The sequence below is a fragment of the Lynx rufus genome, unplaced genomic scaffold (assembly GCF_022079265.1).
Source record: "Lynx rufus isolate CCGP_SWC_20201006 ecotype Redwood Valley unplaced genomic scaffold, mLynRuf1.p SCAF_7, whole genome shotgun sequence".
NCBI lineage: Eukaryota > Metazoa > Chordata > Mammalia > Carnivora > Felidae > Lynx > Lynx rufus.
In genome coordinates this window covers 24,498,258-24,520,922 of record NW_025814889.1, presented here as the reverse complement: position 1 = coordinate 24,520,922, position 22,665 = coordinate 24,498,258, and the positions used below count along the sequence as shown (strand labels likewise).

General features: G+C 36.8%; 1 protein-coding gene across 1 annotated transcript in view; it reads left to right on the top strand.

Moving 5' to 3' along the window:
• LOC124502453 (protein adenylyltransferase SelO-like) overlaps positions 1–12,396 on the top strand; it is a 34,241-nt gene extending 21,845 nt beyond the window's left edge. The window contains exons 16-19 of the mRNA XM_047067117.1: positions 441–520; positions 1,302–1,345; positions 8,683–8,762; positions 12,140–12,396. Coding sequence (XP_046923073.1) covers positions 441–520; positions 1,302–1,345; positions 8,683–8,762; positions 12,140–12,262 — 327 coding nt within the window. The 3' untranslated portion in view covers positions 12,263–12,396. The remainder of the gene's footprint in view (positions 1–440; positions 521–1,301; positions 1,346–8,682; positions 8,763–12,139) is intronic.
• Positions 12,397–22,665: the final 10,269 nt, after the last annotated feature.

Sequence of the window (22,665 nt, the reverse complement as noted above, 5' to 3'; positions counted from 1 at the left end):
ATCATGCCATTATATGGCTTTCCATGAATTAGGACTTTAGAGTTGAATGTTATATAAAGAGAAGGAAGGGCCACCTGGGTGGCTCAGTCGGTTAAGTGTCTGACTCTTGATTTCTACTCAGGTCACCATCTCACGGTTTGTGAGTTCAAGCCCCACGTCAGGTTCTGTGCTGATAGCATGGAGCCTGTTTGGGATTCTCTCTCCCTCTCTCTGTGCCCCTCCCCTGCTCACATGTATTTTCCTCTAAAAATAAATAAACATTAAAAAACAAGAAAAAGAAAATATTATTCTTTTTATAGTACCACTTCTACTTGAAATAGCATGTCTTAAAAAATCTGGGTAAGTTATTATTAAGGAATATAATTTGAAGTAATATGAAGTTAAAATAAACTGAACCAATATTAATATACTAAGCAGCCTATTATTGTATTTTCATTTAGCAATTCTGGGCACTGAATATGATTTCCAAGCACAAGCTCTTTCCAGCCTGGGTATCCCAGTACCTGCTGAGACTGAAGAGGTAAGGCAATCTAACCATTTCCAAAAAAGGATGCAATGTTGTATTACTTTACCAGAGTCAAGCCATCAAGCCTCTCTTTCTTTAATTCTCCAACATTTCCTTCTACTGCTGAGTACTTTGCATCTGCCTAGGCGTCCACAGCAACACCTCACCCATGCAGAGAGCACCTGTCTGCTCACCCCAACTCTGATAACACTGTTCCCCAAGTTCCTTGGGAGCCCATGCCCTGAAGCTCTGGAGAAGAGCTTCTCAGGTTTCTATCCATGCCTGTTAGTTGTCACATCTTCTACACTTGTGACAAGTTACTTTGTTTCATAAATCACAGTGAATTACTTGGGAGTAAAGACATTGTAGGTAGTGGCCTCTGAACTGAGAGACGGGAAAACCACAGGAAGAAATAGCTTTTCCCAGTTTAATGGTCCCTGAAGGCTGTTTATAAAGACAACCATGATTAATCAAGAAAAAGCTAAATTATTTTCAGAAAACCATGTTTAAGATAAGGAAAAGTATCAGAAAATTTAGATTTTTAGACAAAACTATTTTTTAATTGGTAAAAATAAAAGACTTGGAATTACCTAAAATAATTAAACAAGGTAGTATTTTGTATATTATTTAATCAAACTCAGTATTTTCTATCTTCCTTTCAGACACTGATGCAATGTGATTTTTAAATGTTTTTTTCCCAATATTTGTCTTGTAAAATAATTCCCACCCTTTTGAAAAAAAGCTATGATGTAAGGAGACAGTGGTTAATTTTGTCCTTTGTTTTATTCATTGTTAGTAACATGAACGATTCAGATTCTGAAAGAAGAAAAAGAATGACAAGTAAGTAAGCCTTTTGATTTTTCCAATTTTAAGGATTATCACATAAAAGCAACATTCTTTTGAAAGCTGGAAGTAATTACTTGAGGAACTGAGGGGTTGTTTTTGGTTTTGGTGTTGGTATTTTTGGCTTGTTGTTAACTAGGATAATTTTACTTGAGTGTATTTTAGTTGAGTTGAAGTGTCATCTATGAGCTTGCCTAATGACATTTCACACAGTATAATAGTTCTGCTTTTAATAAGTTTGCATACAGATGTTAAAATCATATAGTCCTTTTTAAAATTTTATTTGAGAGAGGCATATCATGCATGTGCTAGCATGGGAAGGGCAGAGAGAGGGAGAGAGAGACACACACACAGACACAGACAGACAGACAGAGATTCCCAAGCAGGCTCCATGCCCACAGTGCAGAGCCCAATGCAGAGCTCAATCCCAAGACCATGAGACCATGACCTGAGTCAAAATCAAGCGTTGGACGCTCAACCGACTGGGCCACCCAAGCGTTCCTAAAATAATATAGTCTTTTTTTTTTAAATGTTTATTTATTTTTTTTTGAGAGAGAGACAGAGTGTGAGCAGGGTAGGGGCAGAGAGAGAGGGAGTCACAGAATCTGAAGCAGGTTCTAGGCTCTGAGCTGTCAGCACAGAGCCCAAAGCAAGGCTTGAACTCACAGACCTAGAGATCATGACCTGAGCTGAAGTTGGACGCTTAAGTGACTGAGCCATCTAGGTGCCCCAATAAGATATAGTCTTAAAAGATGGGGAGAGACAAGGTAGTTTGGGTTATGATGAAAGAAGGTGAGTTTGGGGATCTGGCAGATGAATCTCCTCTTGTGACTTTTTAGCTGTATGATTTGGAAGATACTTAACTCTCTGAGTTTAAAAGTCCTTAGTTGTTGTATAATGGGGATATTTTGCAGGGATGTACTATTGGAGCGTAATAATATATGTAAGGTATCTAGTCACAGTGCCGGGGCCATAATACACATCCAGTAAATGATAGCTCTGAAAATAAATCATCTCTAATACTGATTTCAGTTTACCATGTGACTTCACGGTTGGTTTGGTGAAGAAAACAATGGAAGTTAGTTATTTTTGCGGTATGGAGTCTAACAAGATCAAAGAAGTTAAGCTGAGTGCCTGAGCACTCCTGCCTCACTTAGGACTTGTATAGAGAGCTAGTGTGTGTCATCAGGGTGGCCGATACATGTGAATGAAATAATGATGATGCTCACATTCCATGTGAGGTTAGGGAATGAGATTGCTTCTTGAACTCAAGACCTTATTGTAGAAATAAAACCAAGTTTAGTTTTTACAGAGAAGTGAGTGATCTATTTGAGGCCCAGCATGGATTTAGTTTCCACTTCTGTCCACTGCTGCATTTGTACAGAATTTATAAGCCAGCTCAGAATATGGACAGTCAGCAGTCAAGAGAAAGAAGAAATTGAAAGAATAACATGTGGTGGAAGTCTTTAGTATTTGGATTTGTTTGGTTATGACAGGATGGATGAGATGATAAAATGAAAGAAATTTCAGTGAAGTCAAGGCTGCAGCTTTGAGTTATGTTAGAGAAACAGTAAGTGCTGAACAGTGGGCTCTCAAGGAAGGGAAAAAGGTAAATTTTCACAAAGAGCAAAGGCATGATAAAAGTTCATAATGATAGCTCAGTTATGTTTTTAAAGGCACACTTCCATATGTTATTATTATATGTTTAACTGATATGAAAATGCAAATATATAAGAAATTGATTGCACAAATTCATGCAACAATGTGTATCAGGGATGTGGAATTAAAGAATTGTATAGGTGTGAAGAAATAAAACATCTAAGAAGAGTGTCCTGTGTAGTGAAGTCCAATTCTTCATTTCCCTTAGGGAGTCTTCATTCCTACGTATGGTCTTGACCTGAATTTATTTTCCTCAGAGAGATAGCATGGCACGGGCTCCAGAGGTGGGCCTGCTGTGCCCGAGCTCTGGTTTGGCCATTTATTTCCTACATGTTATTAAGCAAGTCATTTGATTCCTTCATCCCTCCTTTTCTCTTTCTGGTGTGTATATATACTTCTTAGGGGCCTTACTGAGGTATCATTTACATAAAATTCACTCATTTTAAGTGTACCGTGATTTTTTTAGATTAAATTTAAAAAATTGTGCAACTCTACCAGGTATTTATCCAAGGGATTCAGGTATGCTGTTTCAAAGGGGCACATGCACCCCAATGTTTATAGCAGCACTATCAACAATAGCCAAAGTATGGAAAGAGCCCAAATGTCCATCAACAGATGAGTGGATAAAGAAAATGTGGTATATATATGTACAATGGAGTATTATTTGGCAATCAAAAAGAGTGAAATCTTGTCATTTGCAACAATGTGGATGGAACTAGAGGGTATTATGCTAAGTGAAATTAGTCAGTTGGAGAAAGACAAATATCATGAGTTCACTCATATGAGGACTTTAAGATACAAAACAGATGAACATAAGGGAAGGGACGGAGAAATAATATAAAAACAGGGAGGGGGACGGGACACCTGTGTGGTTGAATCAGTTAAGCATCCGACTTGAGCTCAGGTCGTGATCTCACGGTTTGTGGGTTCAAGCCCCACGTCAGGCTCTGTGCTGACAGCTCAGAGCCTGAAGCCTACTTTGGATTCTAATGTCTCCCTCTCTCTGCCCCTCCCCTTCTCACACTCTGTATGTCTCTCTCTCAAAAATCAACATTAAAAAAAAATTAAAAAGAAAACAGGCAGGGGGACAAAACATAAGAGACTCTTAAATATAAAGAACAAACAGAGGGCTGCTGGAGGGGTTGTGGGAAGGGGGATGGGCTAAATGGGTAAGGAGCATTAAGGAATCTACTCCTGAAATCATTGTTGCACCATATGCTAACTAACTTGGATGTAAGTTAAAAAATAAATAAATTATTAATTAAAAAAATTGTGCAACCGTGACCATCCAGTTTTAAAACATTTCTATCTAGTTGACCCCTCTTTTGTTTTCTCACCTATAAAGTGCATTTACATCATAGGGTGTTGCACAAATTCAGGGAGATAGTAGTTGGCACATAATAAGTACTCGATAAGCATCAGCTATAATACTAGTATAGAGTACATTAAGTATCTTCGTCACAGGGTTGTTGGGAAGACTGGGATGACTTAATGTTTTCTAGAAACCAAAAGACTAAAAATATATTGCTGTTATATATTGTTTCAAAACATTAAAAAAATTAATAGTAGATTAGGGGAAGGTTTGCTTTAAAATTTTTTTGTAGATGCTCCAAATTGCAAGCAATGGGAACATCAAAGATGAGTGTTTTATTTATTTAAAAAATTAAAAAAAATTTTAATGTGTATTTTTGGGAGAGAGAGAGAGAGAGAGAGCGCGAGTGAGCAGGGGAGGGGCAGAGAGAAAGGGAGACACAGAATCCGAAGCAAGCTCCAGGCTCTGAGCTGTCAGCATAGAGACCGATGCAGGGCTTGAACTCATGAACCATGATATCATGACCTGAGGTGAAGTCGGACGCTTAACCTACTGAGCCACCCAGGTGTCCCTAAAGAATAGTGTTTTAAAGGTCTTAGAATTTTTTTTTTAATTCTGCAAGATTTATTATTTTTAAACCTCCAAATAACTCTATGATCCTAAGCCACCAGAGGACGTTGATCTCTTCTCTTTTATGTCACACTGTGCCCACACAGCCCAGCTCATATTAAAACTTTAATAAATGCTTTTGATGACTGTCCTTACTATGCATCTAGGCAAGCCATTATAGCTCCAGCATTATATAAGTGGGTTTCTGAAATAAAACTAACTTGGTTGTAATTCTGAAAATGCATCAGTGTAATTCTGCTTTCTTTGTGCCTAGTAGTGAATTTGTGGCACAGGCTCAGAAGAATCTTTATTTGTCCTTAGAACACAGCTATTGTAGAGCTCAAGGCCAACTATGTTGAAATCCTGGGTTTGAGCCTCATTATAAAATATAACTGTAGGCCTAGTCCACAGGTATAAATGTAAATTGTGGCCTCAAGTAAATATTTTAGACCTGACCTTTTGTAGATACTAGGATAAAGAAAAAATTCCTTCTTCATTCTTCTTCCTGGACATTAAAAAAAACAGAGATGGGGTGCCTGGGTGGCTCAGTCAGTTGAGCATCCAACTCTTGATTTTGGCTCAGGTCATGATCCTGGGGTTGTGGGACTGAGCCTTGTGTCAGGCTCTGCACTGAGTGTGGAGCCCGCTTAAGATTCTCTCTCTCTGTTTTTCTCTCTCTGCCCCTCTTCCCTGCATGCACATACTTTGTCTCTCTCTCTCAAAAAAAAGAAAGAATGGAAGATGCTATATTTGAAATAATTTGTCTTTTAACTTATGTTAATAACTAACAATTATGAGGATAAGATTTATTTTTATTTTTATTGAACTAGATAAATGATAGAGTTGCCATTTTCCCGTTTCATTGCCAGCCTGTTAGAGATTGGTTGAGCTTAATAATTTGAAGTGCTCAGTGTTTTATGGACGTTGAGTCTTTCTGATATACTGATCTTTTCCAATTGAGGGTAGCAATGGCATGCTTTCTTTGTATTATGATGTACTCAGTAAAACATAGCCTTAACTCTCTTGACAGCTAAATTTACCTTTTCAGAAAGATATACTAAGTCCCTCTTATATTCCCTTTTTTTGCACCATCTCATTGTTTAAAGATGAGACTTCAAACATGAATTTGAGTCCTGCCCTTACGTAGTCAACACTCTAGTGGATCAGGGATTATCACATTATATGTAACTCTGGCTGGGCTTGTGTGTGGACATAATCCTCATTAACCCACTGCTTAACATTTTATTGCCAAAAGAAAGAACCTACCAACAGAAAGTTCCCAACTAGATAAAAATGTACAGAATTAGATAACTCCTCAAATAATCTTATAAACGTCTATAATTATCTGATTTTCAAGTAGTTTACATATTTGCAACTTGGTCCAAAGCACTTCTGCTTGTAGCTGAAATTCCCAGTATGTTTTAATAGTATTTTACTGTCAGGTTTCTATGACATGTGTGTCAAATTTGCCAAACTTAAAATTTTTTTTAATGTTTATTTATTTTTGAGAGACAGAGACAGAATGCGAGTGGGTTAGGGGCAGAGAGAGAGGGAGACACAGAATCCGAAGCAGGCTCCAGGGTCTGAGCTGTCGCACAGAGCCTGATGTGGGGCTTGAACTCACGAGCTGTGAGATCATGACCTGAGCTGAAGTTGGACGCTCAACCGACTGAGCCACCCACGCACCCCAGATTTGTCAAGCTTTTAATTGGAAGCTTCCTCTCTCCCTCTGCCTAAGCTAAGCACTTCCACAACATCCCTTGCACATTAGTTTTCTTTTTGTTTAAAGACTGTACATATTTTTGTGTACACGTTTTTATTTTATTTTTATTTATTTTTATTTTTTTTTAAATTTTTTTTTTTCAACGTTTATTTATTTTTGGGACAGAGAGAGACAGAGCATAACGGGGGAGGGGCAGAGAGAGAGGGAGACACAGAATCGGAAACAGGCTCCAGGCTCTGAGCCATCAGCCCAGAGCCTGACGCGGGGCTCGAACTCACGGACCGCGAGATCGTGACCTGGCTGAAGTCGGACGCTTAGCCGACTGCGCCACCCAGGCGCCCCTACACGTTTTTATTTTAAAGGAGTTCTGTATGAATTCTTTAAAACTGAAAAATACCTGGGTGGCTCAGTTGGTTAAGTGGCCAACATCGGTTCAGGTCATGATCTCATGGTTCAGGAGTCCGAGCCCTGCGTTGGGCTCTGTGCTGACAGCTCAGAGCCTGGAGCCTGTCTCAGATTCTGTGTCTCCCCCTCTCTCTGCCCTTCCCTCCCCTGCTCACTCTCTCTCTCTCTCTCTCTCTCTCTGTTGCTTGCAAAAATAAAACATTAAAATTGAGAAATGCAGAAAGACTAAAAACAGATCCCCTGTATTTGTAAACATAGTTACTATTTACTTTTTGATGTATTTACTTCTAGTCTTTTTCATGTGTATTGATTAGGAGAAATATGTGATGGTAATCATACTATGGTATAATTTTATATATATATATATATATATATATATATATATATATATATATATATTTTTTTTTTTTTTTTTTTTTTTTTTTTTTTTACCAAGAATAAATAAGGCATTTTTCCTTACTACTTCATTCTTTATAATGTAACATTTTTAATGGCTGGATAATATTTCTTAGGAAGGGTATACAGTGTTTTACTTAACCATTCCCCTAATATTAAGTATTTAAATTGTTTCTGGTTTTCTTTAATGTAAATAATACTTTTTAAGTTCTAATTTGTTTTCATAGACTACATTCCTAGAGAATTGCTGGGTCACAAGGCACTTATATTATTAGATTATCCGTCATATCATGGCAGATCTTTAAAACCAAGTTGAAAGGGAATTTGTATGTTTCCACCATTCAAGTAGTTTGGAAAACTGTTGAGAATCACAAAATTGTAATTTCTGGAGTCTGCTCGGAATTTCTGTTGTGCCAGTGGGGATAAGCATCCTCCCTCTCCACTCAGTTGATAAATTGTTTTGGAAAAAGCTCATCTCCAATAAAGACATAGTTTCTGGAATTTTTTAAATGTGCCATTATACTACCTTTAATATGAAAAAATGTGTGGTTACTATCAAAAATGTAAATTTATAAGGAATTTTGCCTTCCTGTAACCCTTCATCCTTGCTCTTGGCAGCATGAACATTAAGCAGTCCCACTAAGTCAGACCTTAATTCTGAGCTTGAGGATGTTAAAAGTAGCAACTTCTCCTCCCCCACCTCCACTCAGGCTGTGGGGCCTAATGCAGATGCATTCACTACTTTCTCCAGTCTTAGAAAATGCTTAGTGAGGGGCGCCTAAATCGGTTAAGTGTGTGACTCTTGGTTTTGGCTCAGGTCATGTTCTCAGGGTTGTAGGAAGCAGCCTGATCCTACAGAGCCTGATTGGGATGCTCTCTCTCTGTCCCTCTCTCTCTGTCCCTCCCCCGCTCGCTCTCAAAATAAATAAACGTTAAAAAAAAAATACTCAGTGAACTGAATATGGTGCAAAAATCTCAAAGTAATGATGAACCACTGAAGAGAAAAACCAAACCCAGTACTGCTCATAGCGCTCAAAAAAGTGTTTTCTGTACCATAAGATAATAGACACTGTACATTGTTTATAAACAATCAGAATTGACTGATGCTGATCTTTCCTTCTCATTTGTGCCTTCCAGCAAAGTTCTTAAAGCTTATCTAATTTTGGGGGAGATTTCATATTGCCTTTGCGGACTTAGTAATTGTTCCAAAACACACTTTTCCCTCTGAAGCTGTTAATCCTAGGTATGTGCTGAGGAACTGGATGGCAGAATCCGCAGTGCGAAAAGCAGAAAGGAATGATTTTTCAGAGGTATGGTGTGTGAGTCTCCTGGGTTTATATTTACTAATTTTAAGTGTATCATATTTTAAGCACACTTACTTTGTTTGCAGACACGTGAAACTAGACCACTTCCAGTACCAGCTTTTCCTTCTTGTTGCCTGGTCTCTCTTTATCAGTAAATCATTGTTTCATTTTTTAAAATAAAAAAATTTAAATTAAAAAAAATCCATTCTTTAATGGATTTAAAATTTTAAAGATTCATTTATATCATAAATCTATATTACTTAAACTTCTGAGGGTTTGATGCTGCTGCTTCTTGTTTATGTTTTGGAGTTTTGGATTTCAATCTGTGGAATCCAGTGAAGCCTGATTTAAGGGTGCATCTCCCCAGAGGGAATTACTTTTGCTTCTACTGGGTGTCTAACGCACTAGCAATGTGGGTCCACTTAAATTCATACTGACAACAGTGAAGATAAATGAACTGGGTCTATGTGCATCTGCATGGATGAGTCCCACATGTAATGTTAAGCAAAACAAGCAAGGGGCAAAGGAATATATACCACATGCTTATTACCACTTAAATACAGTGCAAAACATGCAAAATTGTATGTCACTTAGGGATGCATGTGTGTATAACAAAAGTAACAAAATGAATAAAGATGATAAATATCATTTTTGGACTGTGGTTACTTGGAGGCAAGGAAGAAATTTGCATTAGGGAAGGAGACTCCTATTGGGCTCCAGTCATATTGGAAGTATTTGATTTCTAAAGCTGAGTGGAGGATATACAAGTGTTCATTGTATTGTTCTGCATACTTTCTTGTATGCTTCAAATACTTCACAATCAGTTATTTACAACGCAATGTACATAATTTTTTTTTTTTAGAAGAGGAATAGCCTTGGGGCGTCTGGGTGGTTCAGTCAGTTGAGCATCCGACTTCAGCTCAGGTTGTGATCTTGCAGCTCATGTGTTCGAACCCTGCATTGGGCTCTGTGCTGACAGCTCAGAGCCTGGAGCCTGCTTTGGATTCTATGTCTCCTTCTCTCTCTACCCCTCCCCTGCTTGCACTCTCTCTCTCTCTAAAAAATAAAATAAACATTTTAAAAAGTTAAAAAAAAGGGGGGGATGGCCTTGGTGTTCATGCTGTCACTCTGTGCTGCACTGGAGTAGGTGTTATGGATGCTCCTGCCTTCTTTCCCTTAGAATCATTCTCTCCACAGAGTGTGCATGGTCACTACCAACTGATCAGGGCTGGCCTGAGAAACTATTTTTGCTATTTCTAATTTGGAACTTGCATTAACTTTATATTTCAGTAGTTCAATTAGCTTGACAAATCTAGGTTTTCATTTTAGAAAATATTTTAAAATATCTTTTTTTCAATGTTTGTTTTTGAGAGAGAGAGAGCGCGAGCGGGGAAGGGGCAGAGAGAAAGGGAGACGCAGAATCTGAAGCAGGCTCCAGGCTCTGAGCCATCCGCACAGAGCCCCACTCAGCTCAGAAAGATGGACAACAGGGGGTGCCTGGGTGGCTCAGTTGGTTGAGGGGCCAACTCTTGATTTCAGCTCAGGTTATGATCTCACGATTCATGAGATGGAGCCCCATGTGGGGCTCTGCGTTGACAGCATGGAGCCTGCTTGGGATTCTCTCTCTCCCTCTCTTTCTCCCCCTCCCCCACTCATGTGCACACTCTCTCTCTACCTGTCTCAATATAAATAAATAAACATTAAAGAAAAAACTAAAAAAAACTAAATAAAAAGATGACAGAAATGGCTTACCAGCAGGGCAGCATCGGCTCCTCATTTGCAGGAGTTCAGTCCATGCCAGTAGCCCGGCACGGCAGTGAAGCTCAGGTGTGCACAGACGAGGTCCACACTGGGAAGACGAAGGGATAGCCCTGGCTTAAAAGCTTCATGCTCCATAGAAACCAGTATCTCTTGTAACAACTGCATAGGCATAGTCTCCAGTGTCCCCATGAGCGGCCTGCCTGATACCGAGTCACCACACTAGAGAAAACCCAAAACACGCTTCAGGTATTTACAGTTTTCCCATCCAGATGCTACTTGTCAGTCATAAGCAATGTTATATGGTGACATAGTTGTCATACCACCTCATCAAGTTACCAGGGGAACAGAGCCAGACAGTTAATTCAGGGTTAAATTCTCATGCAGGAAAGGAAAAAGATTTTGTTAAACCTTTATATGGGTAACCGTTTACACACACAACTTGTGTTTACCTGTTTGCATTAAACACACTTCTTGAGAATCTACTCTATGCAAGGTGCGGTGAAGAAGTATAAAAATGTATTCAGGGAGATTTTTAGCCAGCAAGTGAGAGTAGAATAGGCATAAATAAGACTAACTTTGGTAAAAGTGTATGTATAGAAAGAACCCTGGGGGAAGCTGAGAGGGGCTCTAAAAGCACCATATTGATGATGATTCTGTCTTCCTATTAAATATTAGTAATACAGTAATACCCTCTATTCGATCTCTTGGTACTTTCTTAGTATAGACAATCATGTACCTTTTTCTATAAATAGATCTAAGCATTCCTTTATTAACACCCAAGGAAATGATATGCACCAAAAATACCAAAGGAAATGCACCAATAATATATTTTAACTGAAGTATGGTTGACATATAACATTATATTACTTTCAGGTGTACGACATGATGATTCAATATTTGTATATACTGTAAAATGATGACCACAGTAAGTCCAGCTAACATCCATCACCATACATAGTTACACATTTTTTTTCTTGTGATGAAGTCTTTTCCAGTCTACTCTCTTAGCAACTGCTATACTGTATTATTGTTAACTTTAGTCACCATGCTATACATTACATCTCCACGACTTATTTATTTCATAACTGGATGAGAAGAAACATTTAAATCCTAGAATTATTGTTGAAAGAGGTGTGTTTTTTGATGCCTCAGTTTATTACCATGGGTCAAAGTGCAAATGAGGAAGTGGCATGAGTTGGAATCCATGCCCTTGCTTTGGAAAGACTGCAAACCACTGACATTATTTTCTTTTTGTAAATATTTTAGAAAATTATAATTCTCTTAATTCTGTGAAAGAATTGCTGAATTATCAGGATATATGTATGTATGTGTATATGTGTGTGTGGATATATATATATATATATATATATATATATATATATAGTCTTTTTGAGAGGGTACATATTTGTTCTCCTGTTTTAACACAAAACTAGTACTTAAAGGAACTTTCTGTGGAATGACAGAAATTTTAAGTAACAAGTATAGTTGAAATTTTAATACAACATACAGTGTTTAAACATTTTTAAAGAAATTTCAATTTAACCTTGTCATTCTGGGAATTTAGAAAATTGATAGGTCCTGAGGAAGAAAATGTGCATCTATGTGCTTCAATTGTTTGCCAGGTCCATCTTCTCCAGCGTGTTCTTCGGCATCCTTTCCAGAAGCATTCTGTAGCTGAAAAAGCAGGTTACTCCTCACCTACTCCTTCTTGGGCCAAGGACCTCAAAGTTAGCTGCTCATCTTGATTTAGGTTAAAGAAATGAAGGGATACTTTTGTCATTGAACTCAACATAGAATCATCCATTTGATAAATTCTTTAAAAAAATTTTTTTTAACGTTTTTATTTATTTTTGAAGGAGAGAGAGAGAGAGAGCATGAGCAGGGGAGGAGCAGAGAGGGAGGGAGACAGAATTGGAAGCAGGCTCTAAGCTTTCAGCACACAGCCTGATGCGGGACTCGAACTCACAAACTGTGAGATCATGACCTGAGCTGAGGTGGGACGCTTAACCGACTGAGCCACCTGGGTGCCCCACCATTTGATAAATTCTTAATGACCATCTACATTTTGATGACAGTCTCACATTTCATAAAAAGGATTATGTATGCAATTTTTTTTTTTTTTTTACCAAATAAACTGGACCTATTCTTTGGAACATCTTTGTGATCATTTTTGTTCTAATCAATAACTGTAATGGAATAATAAAATATAGTAATCCATATGAGTTATGCTCAATAACTAAAAAATCTTATGACAATCTTTTAATGATTTTATGAGTATTCATCTAAAACATACTATGTACCCAGCATTGTGGGGCACATCAGATAAGTAACATAGTTTAACTGCTCTCCTAGAGCTTTTTCATATATGATGGTAATTTTCAAACATTAACCAAAGTAAAGAGAATAGTTTAATGAATCTGATTCACCAACCAGCTTCTTAATTAGGCATCAATGCCTGATCAATGTTATTTCGTCTTCATCTCTACACATTTCCCTTCATTCCTAGTTATTGCTTTTAATTGAGGTATAATTTTTATATCCCCATGTATTTTTAATAAGTTCCCAACTGTGTTTCATTTAATTTACAAATATTTCTGTATGCATCTCCAGATGTTAATGATTTAAAACGCATACAGTACCATTATCACCTTAACACAGATTAACAACTCCCTAATGCATCAAATCAAATAACTAGTTTTTGGATTTTTATAAGTTATTTTCACCACTATTATTATAGTTGTTTTTTTGAACTGGGATCTAAGTAAGGACTATACATTCAAATTAGATGACAAAATCTCTTGAGTTTCTTTTGATATCTTCAAGTACAGCCACCTACATATATTTTTTTTCCCTTTCAGTTTTTTGTTTTGTTTTGAAGAAAGCAGATAATTTATTCTGTAGTGTGTCCCAGAGCCTGCATTTTGCTAACTGCATCTCTGAGGTATTGTTTAACTTGTTGCTCTGTCCCCCTATATTTCTATAAAGCTTCAATTTATTTGAAGAAATACTTGCTATCAGAAGACAAGTGTTGTACCCTTCCACCAAGAAGTACATATTGGCTGTCTCTTTTTGTGATATCAATAGCCACTGACAATCATCACTTAGACCCAATGACTCAGTAAGTTGCAAAACAATAATATAGTCATATCATTCATTTGTCAGCTGGAATCCTATAACAGAAAACTTTCTATCACTATTATTTACTTATCCTGAGGTTCAGAAAGCCAAAGAGTTGGTTCCCAAGCATGTTCCAAAGACAACCAGTGGGCTTGTTGTTTTAAGTTATCATTATGAATTCTTGAATTAAAGCATATTTTATGTTTTACACTATTGCAATTATTCTTACTGATGTATAAATTGTCCCATATATGGCCAATGAGGTTTTATTCATAGTGTCTCTCTGTGTGCATGATCCTAGAAGTTTTTGATAGCTTCTTTGTTTTCTGGTGTGGTAAGTTCCATCCTGTTTGTGTGTTTCTTGCCTTACCCCCAGAACCAGTCATTTTTCTAAGGAGGCCCCATTCAGGGAAATGATATTTAGAGATTGCAGTTTGGAGGCTTAATGCTTTGTGAATATTTGAAACTCTTTACAAAGCTTGTTAAATTACAGCAAACATCTGAGTTGTAAACTTTCTTTTCTAAAATTAAATGACATGAACTAAGAACACAAAAAACCAAAAATAGCAAAAAGATACATTATTAAAACTAAAGAAAAGTCCGTGGGGTGCCTTGGTGGCGCAGTCGGTTATGTGGCCGACTTCAGCTCAGGTCATGATCTCACTGTTCGTGAGTTTGAACCCTGCATCGGGCTCTGTGCTGGCAGCTCAGAGCCTGAAGCCTGCTTGGGATTCTGTGTCTCCCTCTCTTTCTGTCCCTCCCCTGCTCGCTCTCTGTCTCTCTCGAAAATGAACATTAAAAAATTAAAAAAAAACAACCTAAAGAAAACCTCACAAAATTTTAAGGTGACTGTTATTATTTAATTGTCAAAGTAACACTTGCTCATGCCAAGTAATACAAGCTCATGTAAAAAATTTAAATAAAGAAGTATATTGAATAAATGTGGAAGTCTTCCTTCATACTCAACTTCCTCCTCTTTCCTATAGCCATTCTCTGTCCCAGATATAAATATGCTTTATGAGTCTTGTATCTTTCAGATTTCTGCCGTACATTTACATACCTATCTAAAAACATACATATATAAGTGCACAGGTTTATGTGACTAGGGGCACACTTGACATATTATTTTGTAAACTGGCTTTTATTTAGTTATACATATATTAATATTCAATATGAGTATGTGCTGATCTTCATTTGCTTTAATGTTTTAAAAATATTCCATGGTATAGATATACCATATTTTGTGAAATCATTTACATATTTGATACCCAATTGTGTTTCCAGAATTTTTTCCATTGTAAGTATAGCATCCTTGTCTGTGTATCTTTGTAGAATTCTACAAATAGAATTAATTGGGTCAAAGGTATATGCATGAAAAATGCTTATATAAACTGCCACAAAAGGCTTTAGCAGTTAATATCCCCAGTGATGTATCACAATACCAGTTTATTCACACTTCAGCATTGGATATTGTTGTTTTTTTTAATTTTCATTTTTTTTTATTTTTGAGAGAGATACAGAGCGCGAGCGGGGGAGGGGCAGAGAGAGAGGGAGACACAGAATCCGAAGCAGGCTCCAGGCTCTGAGCTGTCAGCACAGAGCTCGAAATGGGGCTCGAACTCACGAACCACAAGATCATGACCTGAGCTGAAGTTGGACACTTAACCGACCGAGCCACCCACGCGCCCCTGGATATTATTGTTTTATATATTTTTTCCCAATCTGATACATGAAAATTTGATTTATTATTTTATTATCAACTTTTATTATTCATGTAGCAGATAATTTTTGTTTTTCACATAGTAAATATTGTTTCTTTTTCTACTATCAGTGTTTTATTCTTTAATGGTATCTTTCTAAACAGGTTTTTAATTTTCATATATTTGAATTTGGCAATTTAAAAAGTTATTTTTGGATTTTGTGTCTTTAATTTTGCTTAAAATTTGTAAAAAATATTTCCTCATATTTTCTTCTAGTATTTTTAGAATGTGTAGTTTTTTTTTTTTTTTTGAATTTTTTCAACGTTTATTTATTTTTGGGACAGAGAGAGACAGAGCATAACGGGGGAGGGGCAGAGAGAGAGGGAGACACAGAATCGGAAGCAGGCTCCAGGCTCTGAGCCATCAGCCCAGTGCCTGACGCGGGGCTCGAACTCCCGGACCGCGAGATCGTGACCTGGCTGAAGTCGGACGCTTAACCGACTGCGCCACCCAGGCGCCCCTAGAATGTGTAGTTTTAATCCCTTTGAGATTTGATTGTTTTTTCTACATTGACAGATAAAGTCCCAATACTATTTGTCAAGTAGTTTATCCTTTTCACACGTTTGAACTACAACTTCTATCATATATTAAATTCTCATATATTTAAGCTCATGCTGAACTTCATTCTATTCTTTTTTCTTTTCCACTCTTCTACCAGTGCAACTCTTTTCATTATTTTGATTGTAGAGTATATTTCAACAGTTTGCTATCATTAATCTTTTAAAATGTTTTCTTGGCCATTTAATTATTTAAATGAATTTTTATGTGTGTCAACTTTCATAACAAGTCTTGTTGGGATTTTGATTGGGTTTATATTGTTTATAGACTGACTTGGAAAGAATTGACATCTTTTATGACACTGCATTTTCGCATCCAGAAACACCACAGGCATTCTTCACTTTGTGTGGTACTGCAGGATTGTACAAATGGCCGTGCAAACTGAAACTCTGTAAAGTGATCTTAATAATCAATGGGAAAAATTGTGATTGTTTTGTGATCTTCAAGAATTTTCGGTCAAAACCTTAAAAGCTTTCACCATTGGCTATAGATACACAGGGAAATAAAATAGTAAAACTAATATTCACTGCTCTGTAACTTAAAACTTTAGAAACATCGAGAAAGTGTTTTTCTTTGTAAGAAACTTGTCAAGAGTAGCCTGAACAGTACTTGCCTTCTTTTTTTGTCATATTACTCATAATACAGAGCAAGGATCTTCTCTATGCTTTGGTGAGTTGCCACTATTTTTTCTATACCGCCATTTATGTTCTATTTGAATTTTATGGTCAGCATTTTTTTTTTCATTTATGTATTGCAGCTTCATCCTTATTGGCCAATTTCCCTCTTTCAGTGATCATTTTTATAAAATTCCATGTGGGTTTACCACAGGTAGACAAGGAGCCAATCCAACTACACCCTTTGCTGTGTGTGCATAAGCTCAATAACAAATATACAGTGATCAGTCACTAACAGACTTTGAAAGAAGTGATGTGGTTGGTCACTGATCATGACATTCATCTTTTTTTATATAGTAATTTGTGCACTGGAACGCTAACAGCAAAGTTTGTACTTTACCCAATTGCTCACAGTTCTAATACCATGGTAGCAAATGTTGGGGAACTAGTGTTACTTAACTAATTGTGGAACTTGTGCATATTGGAGGTATGCAAGACAAGGGCTGTCTTCACCTGTTACCTAACATTTTCTTTTATGTCCTATAATAAAGATGTATAGTTTTCTTCATATAGGCTTTAAAGATTTCTTATATCCACTCTCAGACATAGTGTAATTTTTGTTGATATTCTGAATGAGATCACCTTTTGTACTACATTTTCTCAATGGGCATCATTGGTACACAGGACAGTTTTTGGTTTCTATAGTTTATCTTGGATCTAGCCATGTTGTTGAACTCCTATTTTTACAGCTTTCAGTGGATTGTTTTAGTCTTCTTTGTTTTTAACTAGACATTCACATCATCTGAGAACTGAAGATACTTTTTGTTCATCTGCAAATGACTGAAAGTTGACTAACATTGTCTTAACCACACAGAGGTTTGTTTGAGTCACATAAAGGGAAGTGCACAACCCAAGCATTTAGGGCTGCTGCAGCAACTTAGCAATGCCCTGAGGGGATTTCCTTTCCTTTCCATTCCCCCATCTCCTTAAGGCATTGAGTTGGTCCTCTGCTTGTTGCCTCATGGTCACTAAATAAGTGATGGCCTCCAAGCTGTGATCCTCAGTCCAGTCAGGATGGAGGAGGAAGGGAATGGGGAAGAAGGGAGGACGCCTGTAACAGGGAAACAAAAATCCTTCCTAGAAATCCCCAACAGTGTTTTACTTACATATCATTTCTATTTTTGTATTTCATTGGCAAAGACTGGGCCACATGACCATTTCTGGCTGCAAAGGGAGTCTAGGAAACTATTTTTAGCCAGGTATGTTGCCATTCCAACTAGATCTTCTGGTAATTAAGAAGAAAGGGATATTGGATACTAGGGCGATGAAAACAGTGTCTTTTCATTGCATTCTGTGATTATGAGACTACAGGTTTTCCATATCTTCTTGCATCTAATTTGGTAATAATTCATGTTTCTTTAAAAAAATTTTTTTTAACATGTTTATTTATTTTTGAGACAGAGAGAGACAGAGCATGAGCAGGGGAGGGACAGAGAGAGAGGGAGACACAGAACCCAAAGCAGGCTCCAGGCTCTGAGCTGTCAGCACAAAGCCTGATGCGGGGCTTGAACCCACAAACTGTGAGATCATGACTTGAGTTGAAGTTGGACGCTCAACTGACTGAGCCACCCAGGCGCCCCAATATTTCATGTTTCTTAGAAAAATTAATCTACTTCATCAAGATGCTTAATTTCATTGATATGTACTATTTATTGCCTTATAATATTTAATTTCTTCCATATCTGTAATTTCATCCCTGTACTTTGTTTCTAAGCTTCTTAATGTATGTTCTCAATCTTTTATCTGTGATTAAATTTGCTGAACCTTAGTCTTTCATGTTGGTCTGAAATTTTCAGGTCATCTGTTACTTTTTTTTGGTCTTCTGTTTCATTACTTTTTATTTTTCTCTTTATAACTGACATATTTCTAATTTCTTTACATTTATTTTTTATTCTTTTGGCTTTCTTGGTTTAGAACTTCATTTATTTTTTACCTTGTTTTCTAATACATGAAATTAAGACTATAAAATTTCTGGTGAGTCTTGCATTGGCTATTCTCATGGTCATTAATTTCTAAGTAATCTGCATTTTTGCAGATTTTATATTGATTTTATTTTTAATTTAAGGGGTCTATGGAACCAAATGGGTTGGCTTTTTTGTTTTTGTTTTGGCTATTCTTTTGTAGTTATTTGTTTTATTTTACTTTGTGCCCAGAGACTATGACATACATTATACCAATTTGGGAGAAATTTGATTTTTTTTCTATGTGTACTAATACATAGAAAAATATAACTATTTCATGCATATTTGATAAGAATGTGTATTCTCTAAGTTAATGTAAATACTGTGTATTTTATTGGATCAAAATTTTCATTCGTGCTACTCATTTTTACTTACTTTCAATCTAATTTACCTATTGGATTTCTGAGAAAGATGTGTTACAAGTCTGCAAGTTATTAGGAACCCCAAGAAAGTCCAGTCTTAGAGTCCAATCCCACACTTTTGTGAATTTTATTTCCAGGAGTTATACCAGGTTCTCACAGTGAAGATCTGAGAAAAATCCCCTCATGTTTCCAGCAGGGAAAGAGGGAAAGTACCCATTTTGAAATATGCCAGAGCATTCTATTCTTCTTAACAAGCCCAGCCCTCATGCAAAACTATTTTACCTGAGCCTAACCTACTGATATTTTTATCACAGCCTCACTAACCAGGAGAAAGGGAAATGCCCAACTCCAGCCTTCTTTAGCCTTCCATGTGGGGGAAGGGAAATACCCAATTTAACCCCCTCCAACCATCTTGTCCCACCTAAGGGGGAAAAAACTGAGAAGCATTTGTGAAGTGCACAGCCCGGTGCCCAGTGTCACAGGCTAACTAAAAGACTGAGATCTAATCACAGGACTTAGAATGCTTCCCCTTCCCCATACATGACCACCACATTAGTAAAGTCGTATTAACTACTATGCCTTTTACCCAACATATCATGTCCAGCTTTCACATAAAAATCACAAGGCATACTAAAAGGCAAAAAGCAGTTTGAAGAGACAAAGCAAGCATCAGAGCCACAGTCAGATATGGCAGGAATGTTGGAATTCTCAGACCAGGATTTAAAAATAACCATGATTACTATGCTAAGGCCTCTAATGGAAAAAGTAGATAAGATGAAAAAATAGATGGATAATGTAAATAGAAAGATGGAAAATCTAAGAGAGAGTAAAAAAGAAATGCTAGAGATGAAAACCATTGTAATATAAATGAGGAATGCCTTTGATGGGGTCATTAGTAGACTGGACACAGCTGAAGAAAGAATCTCTGAGCTTGAGGATATGTCAATAGAAACTTCTAAAATTGAAAAGCAAAGAGGAAAAAGACTGAAAACAAAATAAAACAAAATGTCCAAGAACTATGAGACAACTACAAAAGGTATATTATACACACACTGGGAAGAAAGGAAGAGAAGTAATGACTGAGAATTTTCCCAAATTAATGTCAGACACCAAACCACAGATCCAGGAAGCTCAGAGAATACCAAGTAGGATAAACACCCCAAAACAACACCATTAGCACCCAGGAATATCATATTCAAACTCTAGAAAATCAAAGATAAAGAAGAAATCCCAGAAGTTGTCAGAAGAATAAAACATCTTATATGTGGGGGAACAATGATAAAATTATATCCGACTTTTCAGAAACCATGCAAGTAATAAGAAAATGGAGTGAAATATTTAAAGTGTTTACAGAAAAAAAAACCCACCAACCTAGACAGAATTCTGTAGCCTACAAAATTATCCTAAGTTGGTTAAGCGTCCAACTTCGGCTCAGGTTATGATCTCACCGTTTGTGAGTTCGAGCCCCATGTCAGGCTCTGTGCTGACAGCTCAGAGCCTGGAGCTTGCTTGGGATTCTGTGTGTGTGTCTCTCTCTGCCCCTCCCCTGCTCGCATGTGCTCTCTCTCTCAAAAATAAACGTTAAAAATTTTTTTTAATTTATTTTTTATTTATTTTATTTTTTAAATTTACATCCAAGTTAGCATATGGTACAACAATGATTTCAGGGGTAGATTCCTTAATGCCCCTTACCCATTTAGCCACCCCCCCTCCCACAACCCCTCCGGTAACCCTCTGTTTGAAAAAAAAATTTTTTTTAAGTGAAGGAAAAATACTTTCTTAAAAAAGAGAAAAAGAAAAAGAAATTTGTCACCAGCAGAACTGCCTTGCAAGAAATTCTTAAAGAAGTTCTTCAGAGAGATGGAAAATGATATGTTGGACACTCATGTACATAAAGAAAGAACATTAGAGAAGGAATAAGTGAAGATGAAAAAAAGTTTTATTTTTCTTATTCTTACTTGATGTAATAGCAGTTTGTTAAAAACAACATTAGCAACAATGCATTAGATGATTATGGCTTATGTGTAAGTGAAATGAGTAATAGTAATGACAAAAAAAACAGGAGGGAGTAATAAAATATATTTTGTTATAAAGTAATTGCATTGCCCATGAAGCAGTGCAGTGTTATTTGAAAGTGGATTTGGGGGCACCTGGGTGGTTCAGTTGGTTAAGCATCTGACTCTTGGTTTTGATTCAGGTCATAATCTCAGTTTTGTGGGTTTGAGCCCCATGTTGGGCTCTGTGCTGACAGCATGGAGTCTGCTGAGAATTTTCTCTCCCTTTCTCTCTCTGCCCCTTCCCTGCTCACGCTGGCTGTGTCTCTCAAAAATAAATAAATAAACTTAAAAAAAAGAAAGTGGATTTGGATTACTTGTAAATGTTTATTACAAACTCTAGAGCAACCACTAACAAAGTAAAAAAAAAAAGTATAATTGATGTACTAAAAGAGAGAAAATCAAAGGAAAGAAAATGGAATCATATAAATATCCCACTAAAATCGCAAAAGGCAGAAAAAGAGTGGAAGATAAAAAGAAAGAACAAGGGCAACTAGTAGAAAACAGTAACAAATATGGTAGATAATAATCCAACTATATGAATAATCACTTTAAACATCAATGGTCTAAATGGACCAATTAAAAGACAGAGATTACCAGAGTGGGTAAAAAATCAAGACCCAACTATATGCTGGTTACAAGAAACTCTATTTATTTATCTATCTATCTATTTATTTATTTATTTACTTATTTATTTATTTATATTTTTTACTTTTTTTTTTACACTTATTTATTTTTGAGAGACAGAGTGAGAGAGAGTGCGAGCAGGGGAGGAACAGACGAGAAGGAGACACAGAATCCAAAGTAGGCTACAGGCTCCAAGCAAGCATTGAGCACAAGCCTGAGGCTGCGCTCGAACCCATGAACCGTGAGATCATGACCTGAGCTGAAGCTGGACGCTCAACTGATTGAGCCATTCAGGCACCCCAAAACCCACTTTAAGTACAATTACATATATAGATTAAAAGGATGGAAAAAGATACATCATGCTAACAAAAACAAAAGAAAGCTGGATTAGCTATATTAATTTCAGAGCAGACAACCAAGCAAGGAAAAGTATCAGGGATAAATAAGGGCATTACAGAATGATAAAAGGGCTTATTCTTCAAGAAGACATAACAATCTTTAATGTGTATGTGGCTAACAACAGAGAGTCAAAACACATGAAGCAAAAACTAATAGAAAAGAAAAATAGATGAATCCACTATTATAGTTGGAGACTTCACAACATGTATAATACCAGAAATGGACAGATCCAGCAGGCAGAAAATTAGTAAGGACACAGATGAACTGAGCACCATCAATCAACTGGATATAATTAACATCTATTGGCTATTGTATCTGATAACAGCAGAATACACATTCTTCTCAAGTTTACATGGAACATTCACCAAGACAGACCATATTTTGAGCCGTAAAACACACCTTAACAAATTTGAAAGAATATAAATCATACCATGTCTGCTCTCAGATTATGATGGAATTAAATATAAATCAATAACAGAAAAATACCTGGAAAATTTCCAAAAACTTGGAGATTAAACAAAATACTTTTATTTATTTATTTAAAAAATTTTCCAGTGTTTATCCACTTTTGAGAGAGAGAGCGAGCAAGCGAGCGTGAGTGAGGGATAGGCAGAAAGAGACAGGGAGACAGAATCC